At 38.0% G+C, this 24,561-nt stretch overlaps 1 protein-coding gene across 6 annotated transcripts in view; it reads right to left on the reverse strand.

Moving 5' to 3' along the window:
* The window catches only part of ERC2 (ELKS/RAB6-interacting/CAST family member 2), a 971,230-nt gene that overhangs the window by 514,858 nt on the left and 431,811 nt on the right, over positions 1 to 24,561 (reverse strand). For all 6 annotated transcript variants that reach the window (XM_055383002.2, XM_055383001.2, XM_055383000.2 and 3 more), the window contains exon 8: positions 2,750 to 2,887. In XM_055383002.2, the coding sequence (XP_055238977.2) occupies positions 2,750 to 2,887 (138 nt within the window). The remainder of the gene's footprint in view (positions 1 to 2,749; positions 2,888 to 24,561) is intronic.

Genomic DNA, 24,561 nt, shown 5'->3' on the forward strand with positions numbered 1-24,561 from the left:
TCTGTAGGTTGTCTGTTTGCTCTGATGATAGTTTCTTTTGCTGTGCAAAAGCTCTTTAGTCTAATTAGATCCTATCTGTCAATTTTTGCTTTTGTTGCAATTGCTTTAGACATTTTCATCATGAAATCTTTGCCTGTGCCTATGTCCTGAAGGGTATTGCCTAGATTTTCTTCTAGAGTTTTTACAGTTCTGGGTTTTACGTTTAAATCTTACAATTTTTAATAGGACCATGAAGACTAGCCCTAGAGTCATGGGTCTTTTTGTAGCTTCCTTTTTTTTTCTTTTTTTTTTTTTAAATAACTTCTTAATTTAACTCCAAAAATATGCTTACCCATCTTTTTAGAGCTCCTAGGTTTTTATCATAGAGCCTTGGTTCTCAGACTAGAGTTTACATCACGATGACTTGGGGAACTTGCTAAAGTGCAGATTCCCAGGCCCTATGAGGTTCTGATTTGGTAGGTATAGATGGGGCCTAACAATAGAGACTTTCAACAGGAACTTCCTGGTAATTCTGAAGTAACAGAAGAGAAGCCTTCTTTAGGATACACTGGCCTAGGAAACCCAGGGGCATTTAATCTAATTCCCCCATTCATCAAATGGGAAATTTGAGGCCCTGAGAGAGGCAATTACTTGCCAGGCTCACCCAGTTAATTAATGGCTCCCCAGTTAATTAGTGGCATAGGTGGGACTGGCCCCTAGGTCTCCTTCCAATTACTTCATTACCCCAGAGTTTATAGGCTACTGTAACAGGGAATATAGGAGATAATGCTATTACTCTAGTAGGGCATCCCAGAGGAAAACCCTCACAACATCCCATGCATGCGTGGACAAATCCTGCAAAGTGCTGCAGGATCAAAAATGATGAGAAAGATGAAGAAAAAGAACATAATAAAATCTACTCCCACACTTCAAAAGTTAACATTTCTTTTCTTGGTTTCAAGCTAAATTTGAAAATAATGCCAATAACATGGGCCTAAAAACTGCGCCAGCACATTCCATGTCCAACCAACAAACAAGCCATCCCTCCTGAGAATTCCTAGAGAACTTTACCTGCACTGGCTCTTTGACATTCAGGAAGTGTTGGAGGAGAGCAGAGAGCATATGCAAACTCAACTCCAGGGTCTGATACCTACAATAGGTGCCCAGAGAATGAATGAACTCATTTAGCCAGAATGAAATGGACTGGAAATCATTTTAAAAGTAAGTAAACATCAGAATGAGCTGTTTGTCTAAAGGATTTTATTCATTCATTCATTCTTTTATTCAAATTAATCCCCTTAAATGTAAGTCAGAAGGAAACCCTCAGGATGGCATCCCATCCCCTTCAAAGTAAAAGCCAATTTTTAAAAATCTTGTCTCACAAGGGCCTGTGAAATCTGCTGCCCTTCCTCTCACCCACACCCTTGTATTTGCTCTCCCCTCTGCCAGGGCTTTCTCCCTCCACAAGGGCTCCTGGCTCACCACTCACTTTCTTCAAGTGTTTCCTTAAATGTCACCTTCTCAGCAAGCTTCTACCTGGCCATTCTACTCCAGCACTCCCTGTACCCCTCCCTGCCTTCTCTTCTTTTATAGAAAATATTACCCTCCGAAATCCTAGGTATGTCACGTATTTATTGTCTGTCTCCCCATCACCTCCACTAGAGTATAAACTCCATTAGAGCCAGGATTTTCACCCACTTTCTTCTCTGCTGCATCCCAAGGCTCAAAAGAGGACCTGTCACATGGTGGGGGCTCACTCCACCAGTATCCAATACTGAGTGAGCATCCCCAATGCAGGTTATGCTGGGCACAGGGAATGGAAAGATAACACACACATAGCATATGTTTCTTGGGTTTGGAGTCTAGCAGAGAAGAGAAATTAAAAACAGATAAATGAACAATTAAGAATGTGACATGAGCTCTGGGGAGTTTATGGTGTTCCTGAGACATAACGGGGATACCTAGGAGGTGTCCCTAAGGAAATGATAAAATAATAATAATAGTGATAACATTACATCTACTATTCTAAACACATTCCATATTTTCATGCATTTTCTCCTCAACATAATCCACTGAGGTGGCTACTATTATTACCCTCTTTTACAAATGAAGAAACTGAGAGGTTAAGTAATTTGTCCAAAGTAGAAAGTATCAGACCTAGGATTTGATCCCAGGCAGTCTACCTCCAAAGTCCACATTCTTGACTACTGCACAATACAACTTCTCATGAAGCTGACCTCTCAGAAGAGGAGGAATTAAATTAGCAGAGAGTGAGGAATATCCTCATCTGGGGAATAGCATCTGAGGCAGGAAGGAGTATGGTACAGTTGAAAATCTAGAAGCCCCACATAACTAGGGAACAGAGAACCTGGAAAAAGAGAAATGGGGGGTGAGGCTGGAAATGAAAGAAAGAATGAGGGAGTTAGCAGGCACACAGAGTGGGGGCTTGCCAGATCAGATGGGAGAAGGGACCCTGGGGGCCAGGTAGAGGATTTCAAATTATGTCATCGTAAGAGCAATGGCAAGCTAGTGAAGGTTTTTAAGGAAAGCCAAGAGTGATGTAATCAGATTTGCATTTCAGAAAATGCCCCTGACTGTAGTATGCCAAGTCCACTGAAGAGGGCTTGTGTGGGAAGAACAAGGACCAGCTGGGACTAAAGGTAGTGTTAGCAAAAGAAGAAAAGCAGGCACATTTAAATGCATTGGGATCAACTTTCCCCAACTCTGTTTCCCCGTATCCCGATTCCCCAGTTTTTGAGTGCATGCTCACCTTCTCTGACAGAGCTTCCTCTAGCGTTGCCAGTGCAGTATCTGTATTACTGGAATCCGTCTGCAAGGACTTCACTCTGTCTTTCAGGTTGGTCAGTTGCTTGTCTTTATCCCTAAGTTGTTCTTGCAAGTTTTCAATCTAAAAATAAAAATCAATATTTTAATGCATATTTGATTACATATCCTGGGCCAAAATTCCTGAAGTGGATCTATTAATAAAAAAAGAAAGAAAAAGACCTGAAATGATAGAAATTGTCAGTAGCTTTGACTTAGACAAAAGGCCATTTTGATGAAATCTTCATTTCTCCATTTAGTTCAAGTCTGTCTTTAAATGGTGATACAGAGGAGCAGAGTATCTCCCTCCATACAAAGGTAAGCCCTTCTGACACATACGTAATCACTATTATTTCTTTGTATTTCTATCTCTTTTACCAGCCTTTTAGGTCTCAAGTCGATAGGCTTGAACTTGGTACACTGAACCAGGGAAATATTATGCAAGATTAATTCATTGATTAAACAGACATTTACTGGAGAGCCCATTCTGCACCAAGTACCATATCAGTATATGGCAGATCCCATGTAGCCATTCACTTACTCCTTTATTTCAGTATTAAAGTTTGTGATATGCCAAATGTTGTCAAGTGGCTGTTTCAAAGTAACCACATGAAAAGCCAAGTAGGTTATCACCAGCAGACTGTTAATGGGAAGAACTTGTGATATAAGTCAAATGTAACAAGTACTAAACACTCCATTTGGCAACTAAGTCATGTGCTGGCAACCAACCAGCCACTTTTATCCACTATCTGCAGCCTGAAATAAACACGCCAAATAGCCGATTACAATGCCTGTCCAGGAGCAGCAGCAAGGACTTTCTCCTGGGCATTGAGGACATTATCATTCATGTTTTTATTCTCTGCTTTCAAACCATGTATTTCTTATCTAAGGATTTAAAAAAGCCCCACTATACAAACAATTTATTCGTATTAAGGGTTTTAAAATGACAAGGAAAAAAAGCAGTACAACTCTAAGATAAGTCCATTCAAAATATTTGCATTCTGCACCCAGCTTTCTCAGGGAATCATTCCAAAAGTATGTTTCACAATGTACACTCAAACAAATTTTTTGATTACTTGATTCCCTCAGCATGTATCTGGAACGGTAATCCAAATAATAATAATAGTAATCCCAGTAGTAATGAGGAGGAGGAGATGATTACAATGACAATGGAGGTGGCAGCAGTAGCAGCGTCAAAAACAGCTCTGGATGCAAAGACAATGGCTCTGCTGACCTTCAATCTGGAGGACATGGTCTTGGCTAATTTTTTCAATGGCTACAATGGAAACCCGTAAACTTTGTGGCCTAACAAAGATCAAATTTTTTTTCTTTCCTTCCTTTCTTCCAGCCTCCTTCCATCCTTCGTTCCACATTTCCTTCATTCATTTTTTTTTCTTCTGCCTTGAGATAGACAGCTTAGAAACTCAGGTTATAGGTCAAATAATTATTCTTTTCCTTCATCAAAATGTAATGTGTTCCCATCCAGCTGCCACTGTGAAAATTAATTGCCACTCCGTGGAAAACACAGCAATTCAGAAGGCATAATCATCTCCAGTCAAAACAAAGGCTTCCTCCCTTCCAGACAAATGTTCACACAAAAATACACATAAGTAAGAATATGGATGGTTATATGTCAGAATGATACTGGTTATGTGGAAGAAGCCAGCAGCTGAGAGGACTGACTCTTGGAAACAGTGTATGTTATTACTTTGAATACACCCATGGATACATTTGTGTACACACATGTACGCAAATCCACCATGGTTCTGAATACACTGATTAGACCCACTGGCCCACCCTGGCAGACAGTGCCCTGGGCATAAGAGAAGGACATCAGCCTTGGGGCAGTAGTAGGCAGCAATTTCAAAGGACTTTGGGCATGAGAAATAGAGACCAAAGGAAAAGTGGCTGTGCACTTATGTCATAATCCCTGGGGCCTCCTCATATAACCGGAAAGACTAGGGAGACTGAGGGTCAGGGTCCTACTGGCATGCAGGTAGGGGTTAAGAGCTGAAGAAATAGGGATGGTGGAGACTGGAGACATGCGATCTGTTTATCTCACATCTAAGAACCCAGCAGAAGAGCCAATGATACTGCAGGTGTGACTGACTAACAGAGCTGGAATTAAAGATGTATTTATTGAGCTAGGGATGCACCACTTTAAGAAATGCTGCAAAAAGATCACCAAGAATGACTCTTAAGAGAAAAAAATAAGGTACAGAACAGTGTGTAGCATATAATCTCTTGCATAAAATTTGAAACATCTGTAAACAGATAAATATATCTGGAAACAAATCACAAGAAATTTTAACTTTTGTAGGGTAAGGTCTAGGAGGCAGAAGGAAGAAGGAGTTTCTGGTTTTCATCTTTGTACATTTGTGTAGATTTCTGCTTGAATTTTCTAACCATTTTATTATTTTAAAATGTCAATCAGGGTTATCCAGCTGGTAAAATTATGGGCCATTTTTGGTTTATATTTATACATAAAATAATAAATACTATACACGAGTAAATAATAATTTAATAAATAACACAAATGCCTACTTAATACTAAATTGTCCAAGTTGCCAGCAGTTACAGATTGTTGGTATATTTATTTATTTTTTTAATGGGAGCTAAATTTTTTTTTTAATTTTAGGTTTGGGGGTACATGTGAAGGTTTGTTACATAAATAAACACGTGTCAAGGGGGTTTGTTGTACATAACATTACATTGCCCAGGCTTTAAGCCCAGTACCCAATAGTTATCTTTTCTGCTGCTCTCCCTCCTCCCACCTTCCCCACTCAAGTGGACCCTAGTGTCTGTTGTTCCTTCTTTGTGTTCATAAGTTCTTATCATTTAGCTCCCACTTATGAGTAAGAACATGTGGTATTTGGTTTTCTGTTTCTGTGTTAGTTTGATAAGGATAATAGCCTCCAGCTCCATCCATGTTCCCACACAAGACATTACCTCATTCTTTTTTATGGCTACATAATATTCCATGGTGTATATGTAGCACATTTTCTTTATCCAGTCTGTCATTAATGGGCATTTAGGTTGATTCCATGGTTTTGCTATTGTGAACAGTGCTGCAACGAACATTCACATACATGTGTCTTTATGGTAGAATGCTTTACATTCCACTGGGTATATACCCAGTAATGGGATATTGGTATATTTAAACCATGGCCTATTATGCAAGTATTTAAAATCCTGTTTGCATAGCATTGCTAACTAAATGAAAATAGTAGATCTTTAAAAAGCAGAATGTAAAATAGTATGGCATTAATTTTGTAAAAAGAAAAAATTATTGCATAGAACAAAAATATAAGGAATCTACTAAAATGTTTTATTTGGCAATGGGATGACTGATGATTTTACTTCTCCTCTTCATGCTTTTCTGCATCTGCCAGTGTGTTTTCATTGAGTGTAAACAGAATAAAAAGATATTTTAAAACCAACTACAAAATATCAGAATGGTTCTTTAAGTGAATTTTGAACAATAAGTTTTTGCTTTTTAAAAGGACTCTGCAGGAGAAAATAATCCTTTCATACTCCAAAGATGACTGAATTCTTAAAATTTAAACTTAAAAGACTGGAGAGAATATAAAATTCTGTATCTTTTAAAAAAAGTACTGCACAGTTTTCTCATGTTCACAAATTGTTATGACATTTATATGAAAAATGCTGGGAACCTTTTTCTTCAAAGGGTGAGGTTGTGCAAGGTTCCAATAGCAGGAATTGGAAAATAAGCAAATTGAAAACAAGGGTTAGGATGGGAAGCCTTGGGGGTGGAAAGTGAAGGGTTTTTTTGAGAAATTTCATATTGCAGAAATGGACACCACCTTAGCAACACAGACAACAAAGTATGAGATAGGCCTGAGTACAAGGGAGCTAGAGAGAAACCCTGCCCTTGCCTTTGACTTGAGCTGCCTTCTGGTCATGGCTGGGAAGATTCAGAAGGAGCCAGTACTGCTGAAGCAATAGCTGTGCCTTCTGGGGCAGAAACCTGGAAAGGGGGTAAGAGAGGAGGAGAGCTCAGACCCTGGAGGTCACTTGACAACCCTAATCCTAACGGCTTTAGCTGACTTCCGAAGCTCTGCCCAAGAATTAATGGGGTCCTTAACTCCGGGCTTGCAAAGCCTGAGATGGGCCAATGTTCAGCAGGGGAGCTTTGTTGTGAATTTCACACAAGTGTAGTCCTCAGCACAAAAGGGACCATTGACTAACAGCCACAGCCTCCTTGACTCCACATTTTCTCCTCCTTCCATTTGGTCTCCATGCTGCAGCCAAAGGTAACCTTCCCAAAATGCAACTCTAACTGTATGACTTCCTTCCTTAGAACCCTTCAATGGCTCCCCATTGTCCCCCACATAAAGCCCAAACTCCCTGATATCATACATGAGGCCCTCCGAGGGATGGTCCGTGTGATCTTCTACAATCCCTCAGCCAAGCCCTGGCCCTGCCGAATCACTAGTGCTATTCCCTAGCACGAGGATCTCCTTATATCTTCCCTATCTTTGCCTATCTATTTCCTTTTCTTGGAGCCCTCTTTGCACTCCAACTTTTCACCTATTCAAGCTCTACTCAAACCTTTAGATATCAGCACACTCCTTGCCTCCTTCAGGACTCCTTCTCCAACCCCCTAAACCAGGTTAAGTCCCCTAATCTGCATTTGTCATACACTATTAAAATTGCTTCCTTACTTATCTATTTCCACAACTTGGCCATGAGCACAATAAAGACAAGAGCTCTGTTCTACTCACTGTTGTATCTCCAGCTGCAGCACCCAATTGTTGGCAACACCATATATTAGCTTACTGAAGGAAGGAAGGAAGGAAGGAAGGAAGGAAGGAAGGAAGGAAGGAAGGAATTCTAAAGAAAGTGGCTTGTGTAAAAGGAAGAGGCCAGAGTAGGTGATGGCTGAGTCCCTTCAGCTCCGAGATTCTACAAAGAAGTAAAGAAGTAATAAAAAGTGATGGAGAAAGTCTATACATAGCTTAAAACAGAGGACCTAAAACATACTTAGGCATCATTACAGTTTCAAATATACCCAAATGTATCTTTCTGGTTGTTTTCATTATAAAATTCCAAAATTCATTCACTAATAAAATTTATCTTCTCTCTAAGACTTGTCTCTGGATTTTGTATTACCCACACCTAGAGTATAAGTTAATGTTATTAGCTAAAGCAACAGAAACAGCCCAGTCTGATTTAAGCAGAAAAATGGGGAAACTCACAAAACTGCCAGAAAGGCTAGAAAGTCAGGGTCAGGGAAAATAGTATAGAATTATGCCCAAAGTTTTGATGCAAGTGGTCTAGTGCAACCACTGTTGCCCCAACTGCTGAAAACTAGACATCGAGGCTTACAGTACAGTGAGCTCTGTCCCACTCGTTCTCTTTGGCCGCAGCACCCAACTGTGTTGGCAATACTACATATTAACTTACTGAATAAACGAAAGAAGTGAGAAAGGAAGGAACCCTAACAAGAGTGGCTTCAACTGACCCCCGGACAACACCACTAGCCCTGCGGTCATGCTGCCCCATGACCTTGACTTTGCAGTCCCTGCAGCAGAGAGAGGGTCCTTCAAAATCCCAACATTCCAATGACACTGGGGCAGGTACATCTAATGAGGAAAGCCAAGGTAAGGCATACAGCCCAACTGCAAGGGAGGCTTAGAAACCAAGTGTTAGCAGTTTCATCTTCCATAGTGAGATGTTCTTCATAAAATCAGAACAAAGTTCGGAGTCTGGATGGCCAAAAATTATGACCCATATCCACAGCACCTAGGGAGAGCTCCAGTGTTAGCTCTTGAGCCAGCAAACTCCACCATCCTAAAACAATTGCTCTGGACTTTCTTTCTCTCAAGTTCCTACAGGCTGGCAAGGTTAAGGTTTGACTCAGACACTTCTCCAAATATGGTCCCTGCAACTCTTTGTTACCAGTCTTTGACAAGATAACTACAGAAATCATAAGTGTGTATATAGCATCCTAATATGCAAGACCATGATCCATGGATCTGTCATCATGAGCAATGTATGGACAAGTTCAGGTGTTGTTGAACCTGTGTTGCACGTGGCTGGAACTGCACACTGATCAAGTGCACAGTAAGACCACATATTGTTCCATGACAGATTGAAAATTATTTAAAAAAGAAAAAGCTTGCTTGGGGAGCATGAATGCACAGGTCTGCCAATCTCTCCCTGTCCCTCAGAGGTACCTTTTGCAGAATGCCAAGGATGCTCCTTGAGTGGAAAAGGCAAGGCTGGTTGCTAGTACAGGGCCTACTAAACCATGGATTTAAACACAAAGATTTAAGTCAACCCATTGTATTAATTTTCTACAGTTGCATAACAAATTGCCACAAATTTAGCAGCTTAACAGCATCAGATCAGAAGTCTGGGCACGGCCTGATTGGTTTTTCTGCTGAGGGTCTCACAAAGCTAATATAAAGGGATCAGTTTGGCTAAGTTCCCATCTTGAATCTGGGGTCCTCTTTCAAGCTCATTCAGGTTGTTGGTATTATTCAGCTCCTTGCTGGCTGCTGGCCAAGGTTGCTGTCAGCTTCCAGAGGCTATATACAAAGGCCCTTGCCACACAGTACTTCCCTCCCTCTTTAAAACCAGCAACCAAGCATTTCTCACATAGAAAATCACCCTCCTGCTTGGAATATCTCTGACTTCCCTGTCTCTGACCTCTAGCCCCAGATTTACTGCGCTCATGTGATTAGGTAGGGCCAACACAGATAATCTCCCTTTTGATCAACTTAAGGTCAATAGACTAGTGACCTTAATTACATCTGCAAATTCCCTTTTGCATAAAATGTAACCTAAGCATAGACATAACACCAACAGGCACATAATATGGAAACCATTCTAGAATTCTGCTTATTATACCCATATTTTTTCTTTGAAATAAAAACATGTTGGTCTTTTAGATCTCTTATACAGAGAATTCTGTGAGTGGAATTCATTCAAAATGGAGGAATTCTCCACTCTAATAGGATGTGTAACATTTTAATATGGCCAAAAAATAGAATAAAAATTTGAAAACAAATTTTCAGCTTATAAAAAAGTAAGTATTGTATGCAGCAGACCCCCTTCCTCCATTTCTTTCTTTTCTTTCTTTTTTTTTTTTTTTTTTGAGATGGAGTCTCACTCTGTTGCCCAGGCTGGAGTGCAATGGCATGATCTCGGCCTCCCAGGTTCAAGCCATTCTCCTGCTTCAGCCTCCCAAGTAGCTGGGACTACAGGTGTGCACTACCACGCCCAGCTAATTTTTGTATTTTTAGTAGAGATGGGGTTTCACCATTTTGGCCAGGCTGGTCTCAAACTCCTGACTCCAAGTGATCTGCCTGCCTCGGCCTCCCAAAGTGCTGGGATTAGAGGCATGGGCCGCCGCAACCAGCCACCTTCCTCCATTTCTTGAACCGATCTCCATTCTTAAGCAACATAGGTTCCCAGCATTAGGGTCTATTCAAGAAACCTGCTTTAATGAGATGACTATTTAGAAGGCAACATATACCTGTCTCCAGTCAAAAAGCAGCCTCACAACTTTCAGCTAATATAACAATGTCATGATGAGGAGGAGGAGGAGGATGAGAATGACAAAGATGATGGCCATTATCTATTAAGTGATTCCTACAAGCCAGGCACTGTACTAAAAGCTTTCTTTTTGACATTTTATTTTGAGATAATTGAAATTTACATACAGTTATAAGAAATAATACAAAGAGAGTCCTTTATTCTTTACCTAGTTTCTGCTAATGGTAACATCTAGAATAATTATAGTAAAATACTATAACCAGGGAATTGACATTGATACAACCCAACGGCCTTATTCATACATCATGAGTTTTTATATGCACTCATGTGCATTTGTGTATTTGTGTGCATCTGTATTTAGTTCTATGCAATTGTACCACATGTGTAGATTTACGTGACCACCACCAAAGTCAAGATACAGAACAAGTCCCACACCACAAAAATCTCTTGCAATGCCCTTTTATAGCTGCACACAAATCCCTCCTGCCTCTGTCCCATCCTTAACCCCTGGCAACCATTAATCTCTTCTACATTTCTATAATTTGGTCATTTCACAAATGTTATATAAATAAAGTCACACAGTATGTAACCTGCGGGATTGGCTTTTTTCACTCCGCATAATTCTCTGAAGATCCATCAAAGTTGTTATAGTTATCAACAACTTCTTCCTTTTTATTGCTAAGTAGGTATTCCATGGCATGGATATCCAGGCTTGCTTAAGCATTTACCTGCTGAAGGACATTTCAGTTGTTTTTAGTTTGGGCTGTTACAAATAAACGACTATGAACATTCAAGTATGGGTTTTATTTTTTCGGTGACGTAAGTTTTCACTTTTCTGGGACAAATGCTACCAGAGTGCAACTGCTGGGTTGAATGGAAGTTGTAATTTCTGTTATATAAGATACTACTGCACTGTTTCCCAGAGTGGCTTTACCATTTTAATTCTCATCAACAGTGTGTGAATGATCTGGCCTCTGTACATCCCCACAAACTTTTGGTGTTATCAGTATTTTTTATTTTGGTAATTCTTATAGGTGTGTAGTGATATATCAATGTAGTTTTATTTTGCATTTCCCTAATGGCTCATGATTTTTAACATCTTTTCATATGCTTATTTGCTGTCTGTAAGTCTCCTTCAGTAAAATGTCTCTTCAAGTCTTTTTCCCATTTTCTAAGTTTTTTGTTTTACTATTCACTGTTGTGACTCCTTTATATTTTCTAGATATTAGTCTTTTGTCAGATACATGGTTTGCAATTATTTCTTCCAAGTCTATGGCTTGTCTTTTCATTTTCTTAACAGGTCTTTCACAGAACAAAAGGTCCAATTTATCAGTCTTTCCTTTCATGGATCATACTTTTGATGTCACTTTCAGGGTTTGTTGCCTAGTCCTAAATCATGAAGATTTTCTCCTATAGTTTTTCTAACAAATTTATACTTTCATGTTTTACATTTAAGTACATGATCTACTTTTTGTTATTTTTGCATAAGGTGTGAAGTTTAGGTCAATGTTCATTGTGTTGCCTGTAGATATCTAATTATCTAATTGATCCAGCATCATTTGTTTAAAAGGCTATCCTTCCTCCACTGGAATGCTTTTGCACTTTTGTAAAAAATCACTTAGGCTTATTTGTGTGGCTGTATTTCTGGGTCCTAGTCTGTCCCATTAATCTATATCTCTATCCTTCAATAATATCACACTGTCTTGATTACAGTAACTATAGAGTAAGGCTTAATATTAGTAGAGTGAATCTTTTAACCTTATTCTTTTTTCCCCAAGATTGTTTTAGTTATTTGGGGGGTTATGCCTTTTCATAAGAAATTTATAAAAAGTTTGTCTATGTCATCAAAAACCTTTGGTGGGATTATGATAGGAATCTCATTAAATCTATATAGCGCTATTTGAGCAGAATTGACACCTTTACTATGTTGAGTCTTCCAATTCATTAATACAATATTTATCTAAGTTTGTTTAGGTCTTCTTTAGTTGTGCTCATTAACATTTTATAAGTTTCAGCATACAGATCCTGCAGGTTTTCCTAAGTTTACATCTACATATTTTATTTTCTTTAGATAACTGTAAACCGTCTTATATTTTTAATTTTATCAATAGCTTCCACATATTCTGTTGTTAGTATATAGATATGTAGTTAAATTTTGTATGTTGATCATGCATCCTGAGACCTTACTGAAGTCACTTACTAGTTCTGGGAGTGAGGTGGGTTGTTTTGTTTCATTTTTTGTCCCTTTTTAAAGATTCCTTGGGATTTTCTATGTGGACAACAATGTCATCTTCAAAAAAGGATGACACTTTTTTCTTTCCTTATTGCAGTGGCTAGGGCTTTGGAGTACTATGCTGCATACCAATAGTGAGAATAGGCATCTTTGTTTTTATCCTGAATCTACAGGGAATATACTCAGTCTTAATGGTGAAAAACAGATGTTCGCTATAGGTTTTTTGTAAATGTGCTTTATCAAGCTGAGGTAGCTCTCCTCTGCTCCTAACTTACTAGGAGTTTTTATTATGAATGGGTATTGAATTGTGTAAAGTGCTTTCTCTGTGTTAATTAACACGCTTTTTCATCTGTATCCTGTTTATACTGTGGATTATAATAATTAGTTTTGGTGTGCTAAATCAGCCTTGCACACCGGGAATAAATTTCACTTGGTCATGGCATATTATTCTTTTTAAGCATTTTTTTATTTGATTTATGTAATATTTTGTTGGAGAGTTTTATATCTAAATTCATGAGAGACAGTCATCTATAGGGTTGTTCTGGGGGTTTTTGGCTTTATTCTTTTTGTTTTTTAATTTGATACTGTCTTTTTCAGGTTTGGGAATCAAAGAGTTACTGCCACCATAAATTAGTAGGAAAGTGCTCCCTCTCATCTCCTATCTGGGAGAAATTGAGTAAAATTAGGATTAATTCTTTAACATTTTGGTAAAATTCTCCAGTGAAGCCATCAGGGCTTGGAAATTTCTTTTTCAGGAGCCTTTTAACTACACCTTCAATGTATTTCATGGTTTTAAGACTATTCGGTCATCTATTTCATGTTGGTTACTTTTGGATACTTTGTGGTTTTTTAGAAATTGGTCCATTTCTACTAAACTGTCATATTTATGAGCATAAAGTTGTCTACAGTATTCTTCTATTAGGTTGCTAATAGCTACAGGAAGTGTAATGATAGCTTCTGTTTCATTTCTGACATTGGCAATATACATCTTCTTTATTTTTCTCAGGGTTTCTGGAGATTTATCCATTTTATTTATGTTTTCAAAGAAGGAGCTTTTAATGTTATTGATTTTCTCTGTTGTTTCTATATTTTCGATTTTATTAATTTTTGCTCCATTTTTATTATTTCCTTCCCTCTACTTAGTTTCGGTTTATTTTATTCTTCTGGGTTATCGAGGTAGGAACTTGGAGTATTCATTCAAGATCTTTCTTCTTTTTTCATATAAGCATCCAATGCTTACATTTTCTTCTCAGCACTGCTCTAGCTGCATCCCACACATTTTGATATTTTGTGTTTTTCTTTTCATTCAGTTTTATGTATGTTTTTCCTTTGAAACTTCATCTTTCGACTATGGGTTACTTAGCAGTGTGATGTATAATTTTCAAGTGTTTATAGATCCCCTTGTCTGTCTGTTATCAATTTCTAGTTTTATTACATTAAGATCATAGAACATACCTTATATAAATCCAGTTTGTTCAAATTTGGTGAGGTGTGTTTTGCAATGCAGGATATAGTTTATCTTGGTGAATATTACATATGTACTTGCAAATAATGCATTTCAGCAGCTGTTGGGAATATTCTATAAATAGCAATTAGTTGATAGAATTGATCAGTTCTTTCCATATTTTTCTAATTTTCTACATTGAGTTTCCTATATTTAATTTCTTTATTTAGTTCAATTGCTGATAGTGGTATGTTGAAGTCCCAAACTATAATTGTGAATTTGTTTATTTTACCTTTCAACTCTAATAGTTTTTCTTTCATGTATTTTGAAGCTCTGTTGCATATACATTTAGGATTGCTATATCTTCTTGGTGAATTACTCTGTTTTATTATGATATAATGTTACTGATGGTCCATAGTAATTTTTTCTGCTCTGAAGTCTACTTTATCTGGTATTAATATAGCCATTCTTGCATTTTAAAAATTAATGTTAGAACAAAGAGTGATGTCAGTAAGATGGCAGAATAGGAGTTTCCAGTGCTAATCCTCTGACAGAAACATCAATTTGAACAACTGTCTATGCATGAATAATCTTCATGGATGCGAATTAATCTAGGAGTAAGTAATTATACCCTCCGAATGGAGCACAAATATGAGAAAAGACTCAGTGAAGAGAGTAAGAACAGTTTCACAGTATCCAATCAGCCCTTCCTGAATCCCAGGCAGTGCAGCATGGGGAGAGAGATACATGGGGAAAAGAGAGTGAAATGAGCACCTGACTTTGCCAAAGATCCTAGCATCAGGCCTACTCCGATGAACCCTGGCTCCAGGCTGGCCCCTGAGCAGTCAGATTCTAGGCCCACTCAATCACCAGGCCAGCCCCTGTGGGCAGAGCTTTAACGCTTTCCAGTGAGGATCAGCACTAGGCTGGCCTGCAAATACTCAAGACCAGGCACATAGCCATAGACCCAGGCACCAGGCCTGCCCCAGCCCAGGTCAGCCCCAATGACCACAGCCTCCAGCCTGTCCCCCATGGATACAAGCTTTTGGTCTGCACCCATAGACCCAGACAACAGGCTCATCCCTGTGGACCCCAACCCAAGCTGATCCCCATGGACATAAGATCCAGTCCCACCCTAAATAACCCAGGTTCCAGGTCTCTACCATGGACTCAGTACTGGACCTTCCCATGTACATGCTGGCTCCAGGCCCACCCCCACATACCCATGGCTGGCCCCATGCAACCAGGTACCAGGCCAGCCAGCCCAAGGACTCTAGCAGCAAACCTGCCCAGACTCCATCTCACGGCCCCTCCAAAATCTCTGGACAGGCTAACAGGTGAAAGCCTTTCCCTGCTGAAGCCAGTCTGTAAAGACTAGAAAAGGAGTCTACTTCTTCAAATGTGCAGACAAAAATTCAAGGCCACAAAGATCAAGAATAATCAGGGAAACTTGATACCACCCAATGAACAAAATTAAGCATGAGTAATCAACTGTAAAGAAATGACTATCTGTAAACTGACTGGCAAACAATTCATAACAATCATCTTTAAAAACCTCAGTAAGCTACAAGAAAACACAGACAACTAAAGAAAATAAGGAAAATAACACACAAACAATAAAGAAATACACAAAAACAAGAAAAAACAATAAAACATTCTGCAGCTAAAGAACACGACTAAACTTGAAAAATTCCACTGGGATTTTTGGTATAGTCTGATTTGTTTGACCCCTCCAAATCTCATGTTGAAATTTGATCCTCAATCTTGGAGGTGGAGCCTAATGGGAGGTGTTTCAGTCATGGGAGTGGATTCCTCTTGAATGGCTTGGTGACATCCTTGCAGTAATGAGTGAGTTCTCACTCTGTTAATTCCAACGAGAACTGGTTGTTTAAGAGTCTGCCACCTCCCTCTTCTCTCTCGTCTCCTTTTTTGCCATGTGATCTCTCTACACACCAGCTCCTATTTGCTTTCCACAAAAAGTGGAAGCAGCCTGAAGCCCTCACCATGCTGACACCAGCATCATGCTTCTTGTACAGCCTACAAAACCATAAGCCAAATAAATGTTCTTTCCTTTATAAATTCCTGAGCCTCAGGTATTCCTTGATAGCAACACAAATGAACTAGGACAAACTTCAACAGGAGATTTAATCAGGAAAAAGAAAGAATCCACAAACTCAAAGACAGATCCTTGGAAAGTACCAACTCAAAGGAAGAAAAATTTTAATAAGTCTATGGGACTTATGGGCCACCATTAAGCAAAGCAATATATGCATTATGAGAGTCATAGAAGAAGTAGAGAAAGAGAAAGGGGCAGAAGATTGTTTAAAGAAATAATGACAGAAAACTACCTAAATCTGGAGAGGGAAATGAGTATTCAGATCCGTGAAGCCAAAAGAATCCCAAATAAATATAAAAAGATCTTCACTGAGATATGATCAAATTCTCAAAAGTCAAAAACAAAGATAATTTTAAAAGCATCAAGAGAAAAGTGATTCATCACATAAAAAGGAATTTCCTTAAGACTATCAGATTTTACAACAGGAACCTTGGAACCCCAACCAGGCACTGTGGTGTGGCACATTCCTGTACTATCAGCTAGCTACTTGGGAAGTGAGGCTGTAGGATCACTTGAGCCCAGGAATTCAACTCCAACCTGAGAAACATAGTGAGACCCTGTCTGTTGGAAGAATGAAAGAAAAGAAAAGAAACAAAGAGAAAGAAAGAAAGAAAGAGAGAAAGAGAAAGAGAAAGAAAGAAAGAAAGAAAGAAAGAAAGAAAGAAAGAAAGAAAGAAAGAAAGAGAAAGAAAGAAAGAAAGAAAGAAAGAAAGAAAGAAAGAAAGAAAGAAAGAAGGAAAAGTAAAGTAAAGTAAAAACAAAGGCTGGGCAGAGTGGCTCATGCCTGTAATCCCAGCACTTTGAGAGGCCAAGACAAGAGCATTATGTCAGCCCAGGGGTTCAAGACCAGCCTGGGCAACAGAGTGAGACCCCATCTCTACAAAAAAGGAAAAAAGAAAAATTAGCTGGGTGTGGTGGTGCATGCCTGTGGTCCCAATTAACAAACTATTGTAGCTATAGTTATTTTTTATATTTTGTAGAGTAAAAAGTCATTTATGTTCCACTATTACAGTTTTAGAGTACCAAAAACGTGATCAAAGTCTTACCTTTACAGTGAGTTTTAAACTTTTTTATATTTTCATGTTTTGGTTAGCATCCTTTCATTTCAACTTGAAGAATTCCCAGTAGCATTTCTTGTAAGGCATGTCTAGTGGTGACGAGCTTCTTTCATTTCAACTTAAAGAACTACCACTAGCATTTCTTATAAGGCATGTCTGGTGGTGATGAACTTCCACAGATTTTGTTTGTCTAGGAAACTTTTATCTCTCCTTAATTTCTGAAGGACAGCTTTGCCAAGTATAGTATTCTTGGTTGGCAGGTTTTTTTTTTTCTTTCAGAAATTTGGATCATGTAATCATCCCTACAAGATTTCTCTCATGTAAGAGAATTTCTCTCATTACAAGATTTGAATCATGTAATCATCCCTCTCAGCCTACAAGATTTCTTTTTTTTTTCTTTTTTCTTTTCAAAGGCAGGGTCTTGCTCTGCCACCCAGGTTGGAAGGCAGTGGCATGATCATGGCTCACTGTAGCCTTGACCTCCATGGCTCAAGTGTCCTTCCCACCTCAGCCTCCACCTACAGACTAGCAGTAGTAAGTCCTTACCTATAAATAATTAGGATAATCAGGATAATTTAATCCATTTACTTTAAATGTAAATAAATTACAGAATCAAAAGACATAGAATGTCTAAATTGATTTTAAAAAACAAGATTCAACTATATGCAACTATAGAAGACTCACTTTAGCTTAAAGGACACATATAGGCTGAAAGTCAATGAAGAGAAAAAGATATTCTATGCAAATTGTAAGCAAAAAAGAATAGGGGTGACTATACTTATATCAGACAAAAGAGACTTTAAGTCAAAAACTGTCTTAAGAGACAAAGAAGGTCATTGCATAATAATAAAAGGGTCATTTCATCAAGAAGGTAAAACAACTATAAATATATATATATATATGCCCCCAACATCAGAACATTTAAATATATTAAGGAAATATAACCAAAACTGAAGGTAGAAACAGACAGCAATACAATAATAGTAGGGGACTTCAGTACTCATTTTAAATAATGACTAGGTCATCTAGACAGAAAAACAATCAAGAAACAGTAGATTTGAATAACAATATAGACGAAGTGGGCCTAACAGACATATACAAAACATTCCATTCAAAAGAAGTAGAATACACACACTTTACAAGTGCATATGAAACATTCTCTAGGACAGATTATATCTTGGGCCACCAAACAGTCTTGAAAATTTAAGAAGATTGAAATCATATCAAGTATCTTTTCCAACCACAATAGTATGAAATTAGAAATCAATAATGGAGGAAAACTGGAAAATTCACAAATATGTGGAAATTACTCCTGAACAACCAATTGATCAAGAAAGAAATCAAAAGGGAAATTTAAAAATATATTGAAACAAATAAAAATGGAAACATAGCATACAAAAATGTAGGGGACACGGCAAAAGCAGTTTTAAAAGGGAAGTTTATAATAAGAAACACCTATATTAAGGAAAAAGAAAGATATCAAATAAACAACTTAACCTCATACCTCAAGTAACTAAAAAAATAAGAACGAACAAACCCAAAAGTTAGCAGAAGGAAGGAAATAATAGAAAGCAAAGCAGAGACAAATAAAATTAAGTTTAGAAAAACAACCGAAAGAACAAAAAAACTAAGAGTTTGCTTTTTGAAAAGATAAACAAAATTGACAAACCTTTAGCTAGACTAATAAAAAATGAGAGAAGCCTCAAATAAATAAAATTATAAATGAAAGATGTGACATGACAACTGACACCACAGAAATACAAAGGATTATAAAAGATTATTACTATGAGCCATTTCACAAGCCAAAAAATTGGATAACCTAAAAGAAATGGATAAATTTTTAGAAACATGTAACCCACCAAGACTAAAATATAAAGAAATAGAAAATCTAAACAGACCACTGAGTAAGGAAATTAAATCAGTAATCAAAAACTTCCCCACAAAGAAAAGCCCAGAATCTGATTGCTTCAAAGGTGAATTCTACCAAATGTTTAAAGAATTAATGCCAATCCTTCTCAAACTCTTCCAAAAAATTGAAGAGGAGGGAACATGCTATGGTCTGAATGCATCCCTCAATATTCACGTGTTGGAGACTTAATCCACAATGCAAGAGTACTGTGAGGTGGGACATTTTGAGAGATGTTTAAGTCATGAAGGTTCTGCCGTTATGAATGGATTAACGCCATTATAAAAGGGCTTGACAGAGGGAGTTTGGCCCTTTATGCCTTGTGCCTTTGGCCTTGTGAGGATACAGCCTTCCTCCTCTCTGGAAGATACAGCATTCAAGGTGCCATAATGGAGCAGAGAGCTGCCCTCAGCAGAGGCAGGCACTTTGAATTGGACTTCTCAGCCTCCAGAAATGTAAGAAATAAATTTCTGTTCTTTACAAACTACCCATTCTCAGGTATGTTGTTATAGCAGCATGAACAAACAAAAACAGAATACTTCCAATCTCATTTACAAGGCCAGCATTACCCTGATACCAAAGCCAACAAGAATACTACCAGAAAAAAAAAATTACAGTCCAATATCCCTGATGAATATAGACGCAAAAATCCTCAACAAAAGACTAGCAAATAGAACTCAACAACATATCAAAAGAGTCATACTTCATGATCTAGTGGAATTTATTATTGGGATGAAGAATTGTTCAACATATGCAAATCAATAATGGGCTATGCCACATTAATAAAATAAAAGATAAAAATCACAGGATCATCCCAATAGATGCAGAAAAAGCACTTGACAAAATTTATCCTTTCATGATAAAGACTCTCGACAAATTGGGTATAAGATGAATGTGCCTCAACATAATCAAGGTTATACATGATAAGCCCACAGCTAACTTAATACTCAATGGAGAGAAGCTGAAAACTTTCCCTCTAAGATCAGGGACACGACAAGGATGCCCACTTTTGCCACTTCTTTTCTATATAGTACCTGGCGCCTTCTTTTCACTACAGTACCTTGCTACAATTAGGCAAGAAAAAAAAACAATAAAATCATCCGAATCTGGAAGAAGTAAAATTGCATCTGTTTGCAGATGACATGATCTTAAATAGAGAAAACTCTGAGGGGAGGGACCAAGATGGCTGACTGCAAGCAGCTACCGTCAGCAGCACCAAGAAGAACGAAAACGGCAAGTGAATCCTGCACCTCCAGCTGAGGTATCCAGGTTCTCTCATCTGGGCTGACTAGGCGGTTGGTGCAACCCATGGAGAGTGAGAAAAAGCAGGGTGGAGTGACGGCCCACTGGGAGCTGCACAGGACAAGTAGAGCTCTCACCCCCAGCCAAGGGAGGCAGTGAGTAATTGTGCTACCCTGCCCGGGAAACCACGCTTTTTCTACGAACCTGTACAACCTGCAAATCAGGAGATTCCCTCATGAGCCCATGCCACCAGAGCCGTGGGGCCCAAGCAAAGAGCTGTGCAGACACTCAGCAGCCACTCCGGTTGAAGCCAGTGGCAGCAGGCTGGAGATTGCCTAAGATGACCAAGTTCCCAAGGGGAGGGGCAGCTGCCACAGCAAACCATAGCAGCCCTATAGAAGAGGGGCCTGACTGTTAAAAGAGAAACAAACAAACAAAAAGCAACAACGACAACGACGTCAACAAAAAAGCCCCTACAAAAACCCCATCCAAAGGTCAGCAGCCTCAAAGATCAAGCAAAGGTAGATAAGCTTACAAAGATGAGAAATAATCAACACAAAAATGCTAAAAACTCAAAAACCCAGAGTGCCTATTCTCCTCTAAGTGATTGCAATACATCTCCAGCAAGAACACAGAACTGAACTGAGGCTGAGATGGATGAACTGACAGAAGTAGGCTTCAGAAGCTGAAGAATAATGAACTTCACTGAGCTAAAGGAGTATGTTCTAACCCAATGCAAAGAAGTTAAGAACCGTGATAAAACATCACAGGAGCTGTGAATGAGAATAACCGGTTTAGAGAGGAACATAAATGACTTGATAGAGCTGAAAAACACAACATGAGAACTTCACAATGCAATCACAAGTATCAATAGCTGAAGAGACCACGCAGAAGAAAGAATCTCAGAGCTTAAAGACTGTCTTGCTGAAATAAGACAGTCAGATGAGATTAGAGAAAAAAGAATGAAAAGCAAGGAACAAAAGCTCTGAGAACTATGGGATTACGTAAAAAGACCAAACTTATGACTGATTGGGGTACCTGAAAGAGATGGTGAGAATGGAACCAAGTTGGAAAACATACTTCAGGATATCATCCAGGAGAACTTCCCCAGTCTAGAAAGACAGGCCAACATTTAAATTCAGGAAACCCAGAGAACCCCAGTAAAATACTCCATGAGAAGATCAACCCCAAGACACAGAATCATCAGATTCTCCAAGGTCAAAATGAAGGAAAAATGTTAAGGGCAGCCAGAGAGAAAGGTCAAGTCACTTAAAAAGGGAAGCCCAGCAGACTGACAGTGGACCTCTCAGTGGAAACTTTACAAGCCAGAAGAGATTGGGGGCCAATATTCAGGAAATTGAAACAGGACCCCTTCCTCACACCTTACACAAAAATCAACTCAAGATGGATTAAAGACTTAAATGTAAAACCCACAACCATAAAAACCCTAGAAGAAAATCTAAGCAATACCATTCAGGATATAGGCATGGGCAAAGACTTCATGACAAAAACTTCAAAAGCAATTGCAACAAAAGCAAAAATTGACAAATAGGATCTAATTAAACTAAAGAGCTTCTACACAGCAAAAGAAACTATCATCAGAGCAACAGACAACCTAAAGAATGGGAGAAAATTTTTGCAATCTATCCATATGGCAAAGGTCTAATATCCACAATCCACAAGGAACTTAAACAAATTTATAAGAATAAAACAAACAACCCCATTAAAAAGTGGGCAGAATACATGAACAGACACTTCTCAAAAGAAGACACACATGTGGCCAACAAACATATGAAAAAAAGCTCAACATCACTTATCATTAGAGAAATGCAAATCAAAACCACAATGAGATACTATCTCACGCCAGTCAAATCCCAATTATTAAAAAAAATCAAGAAACAACAGATGCTGGTGAGGCTGTAAAGAAAGAGGAATGCTTTTACATTGTTGGTGGGAATGTAAATTAGTTCAACCATTGTGGAGGACAGTGTGGTGATTCCTCAAAGACCTAGAACCAGAAATACCATTTGACCCAGCAATCCTTCCACTGGTTATATACCCAAAGGAATATAAATCATTCTATTATAAATATATACGCATGTGTATGTTCATTGCAGCACTAATCGCAACAGCAAAGACATGGAATCAACCCAAATGCCCATCAGTGATAGACTGGATAAAGAAAATGTGGTACATATACACCATGGAATATTATGCAGCCATAAAAAGGAAAAAGATCATGTCCTTTGCAGGGACATGGATGGAGCTGGAAGCCATTATCCTCAGCAAACTAATGCAGGAACAGAAAACCAAACACTGCATGTTCTCACTTATAAGTTGGCGCTGAACAATGAGAACATATGGACACAGGGAAGGGAAAAACACCCACTGGGGCCTGTGGTAGGTGGTGGGGGTTGGGAGAACATCAAGAAAAATAGCTAATGTGTGCTGGGCTTAATACCTAGGTGATGGATTGATAGGGCAGCCTGTCAAATACCCTTTTATTGCCATTGGGCAGACAGCATCTATTATGTACTTCTCTACCATCCTCACCCTCATACCACTCACCAGCCTAATTGCAAATAAACTACTTAGGTGATAGATTGATAGGTGTAGCAAACTACCATGGCACATGTTTACCTATGAAACAAACCTGTACATCCTGCACATGTACCCTGAAACTTAAAATAAAAATTAAAAAGAAAAAAAGGAAAACCCTAAAGATTCCAGTAAAAAAGTGTTCGAACTAATAAACAAATCCAGTAATATTGCAGGATAGAAAGTTAACTTGCAAAAAATCAGTAGCATTTCTATATACTAACAACAAACTATCTGAAAAAGAAATTAGGAAAACAATCCCATTTACAATAGCTTCAAGAAAATAAATATAACAGGAATAAATTTAATCAAGAAGGCAAAAGACTTGTACACCGAAAACTATAAAACATTTGCTAAAAGCAACTGAAGACACAAATAAATGGAAATATATCCCATGTTCACGAATTTGAAAAATTAATATTGCTTAAATCTCCATACTACCCAAAGCATTCTACAGATGCAAATCAATCTCTATGAAAATTCCAATGTCATTTTTCACAGAAATAGAAAAAAAAATCCTAAAACTCATATGAAACCAAAAAAGACCCTGAATAGCCAAACCAATCTTCAGCAAAAAATGAATCTGGAAGCATCATGCTACTTGATTTCAAAATATACTACAAAGCTATAGTAATCAAAATAGTAAGGTGCTGGCATAAAAACAAACATACAGATCAATGGAACTGAATAGAAATTCCAAATATAAATCCATGCACTTGTAGACAATTTTTCTTTGCAAAATTGCCAGGAACATGCAATAGGGAAAAGAGAATATCTTTAATAAATAATGTTGGGAAAACTGGATATCCATATGCAAAAAAATAAAATTGGACCCTTATCTCACACTACATGTAAAAACCAACTAAAATAGATTAAAGACTTAAATACAAGAGCTGGAACTGCAAAACTGCCAAAAGAAAACATAAGGAAAAAGCTTTTTGACATTGATCTGGCCAATGATTTTTTTTTAAATAAAACCCCAAAACGGGTAGCAAAGGAAAAATAGGCAAATGGGATTGCATCAAACTAAAAAGCTTTTGCACAGCAAAGGAAACATAGACGTTGAACACCAAAACAGATGTTACAATTTTTCTTCAACCATCACATACGTGATTTAAGGACCACAAGGAGAAAGATAGCTTGTTTTATTTAGTTTATATGCAGTTTATTATTAATTACTTTGTTTTTTTTTCCATTACACTTTATTTCCTTTCTGCTTGGAGAGCTTCCTTTGCCATTCTTTTAGACAGGGTCTCCCTCTGTCACCTAGGCCGGAGTGCAGTAGCATGATCATAGATAGCTCAGTGTAATGACGCACCTCAGCCTCCTCTGAGTAGCTGGGATTACAAGCATAAGCTACAGCACTCATCTCCCTTATAGCTATTCTCTAAGGGGAGATATATAGATACATATATATCTATATATGTATATAGATACATATATATCTATATATGTATATAGATACATATATATCTATATATGTATATAGATACATATATATCTATATATGTATATAGATACATATATATCTATATATGTATATAGATATGTATATATGTATATATACATATATATATCTATATATGTATATATGTATATATACATATATAGATAGATACATATATCTCTATATATAGA

The sequence above is a fragment of the Gorilla gorilla genome, chromosome 2 (assembly GCF_029281585.2).
Source record: "Gorilla gorilla gorilla isolate KB3781 chromosome 2, NHGRI_mGorGor1-v2.1_pri, whole genome shotgun sequence".
NCBI lineage: Eukaryota > Metazoa > Chordata > Mammalia > Primates > Hominidae > Gorilla > Gorilla gorilla.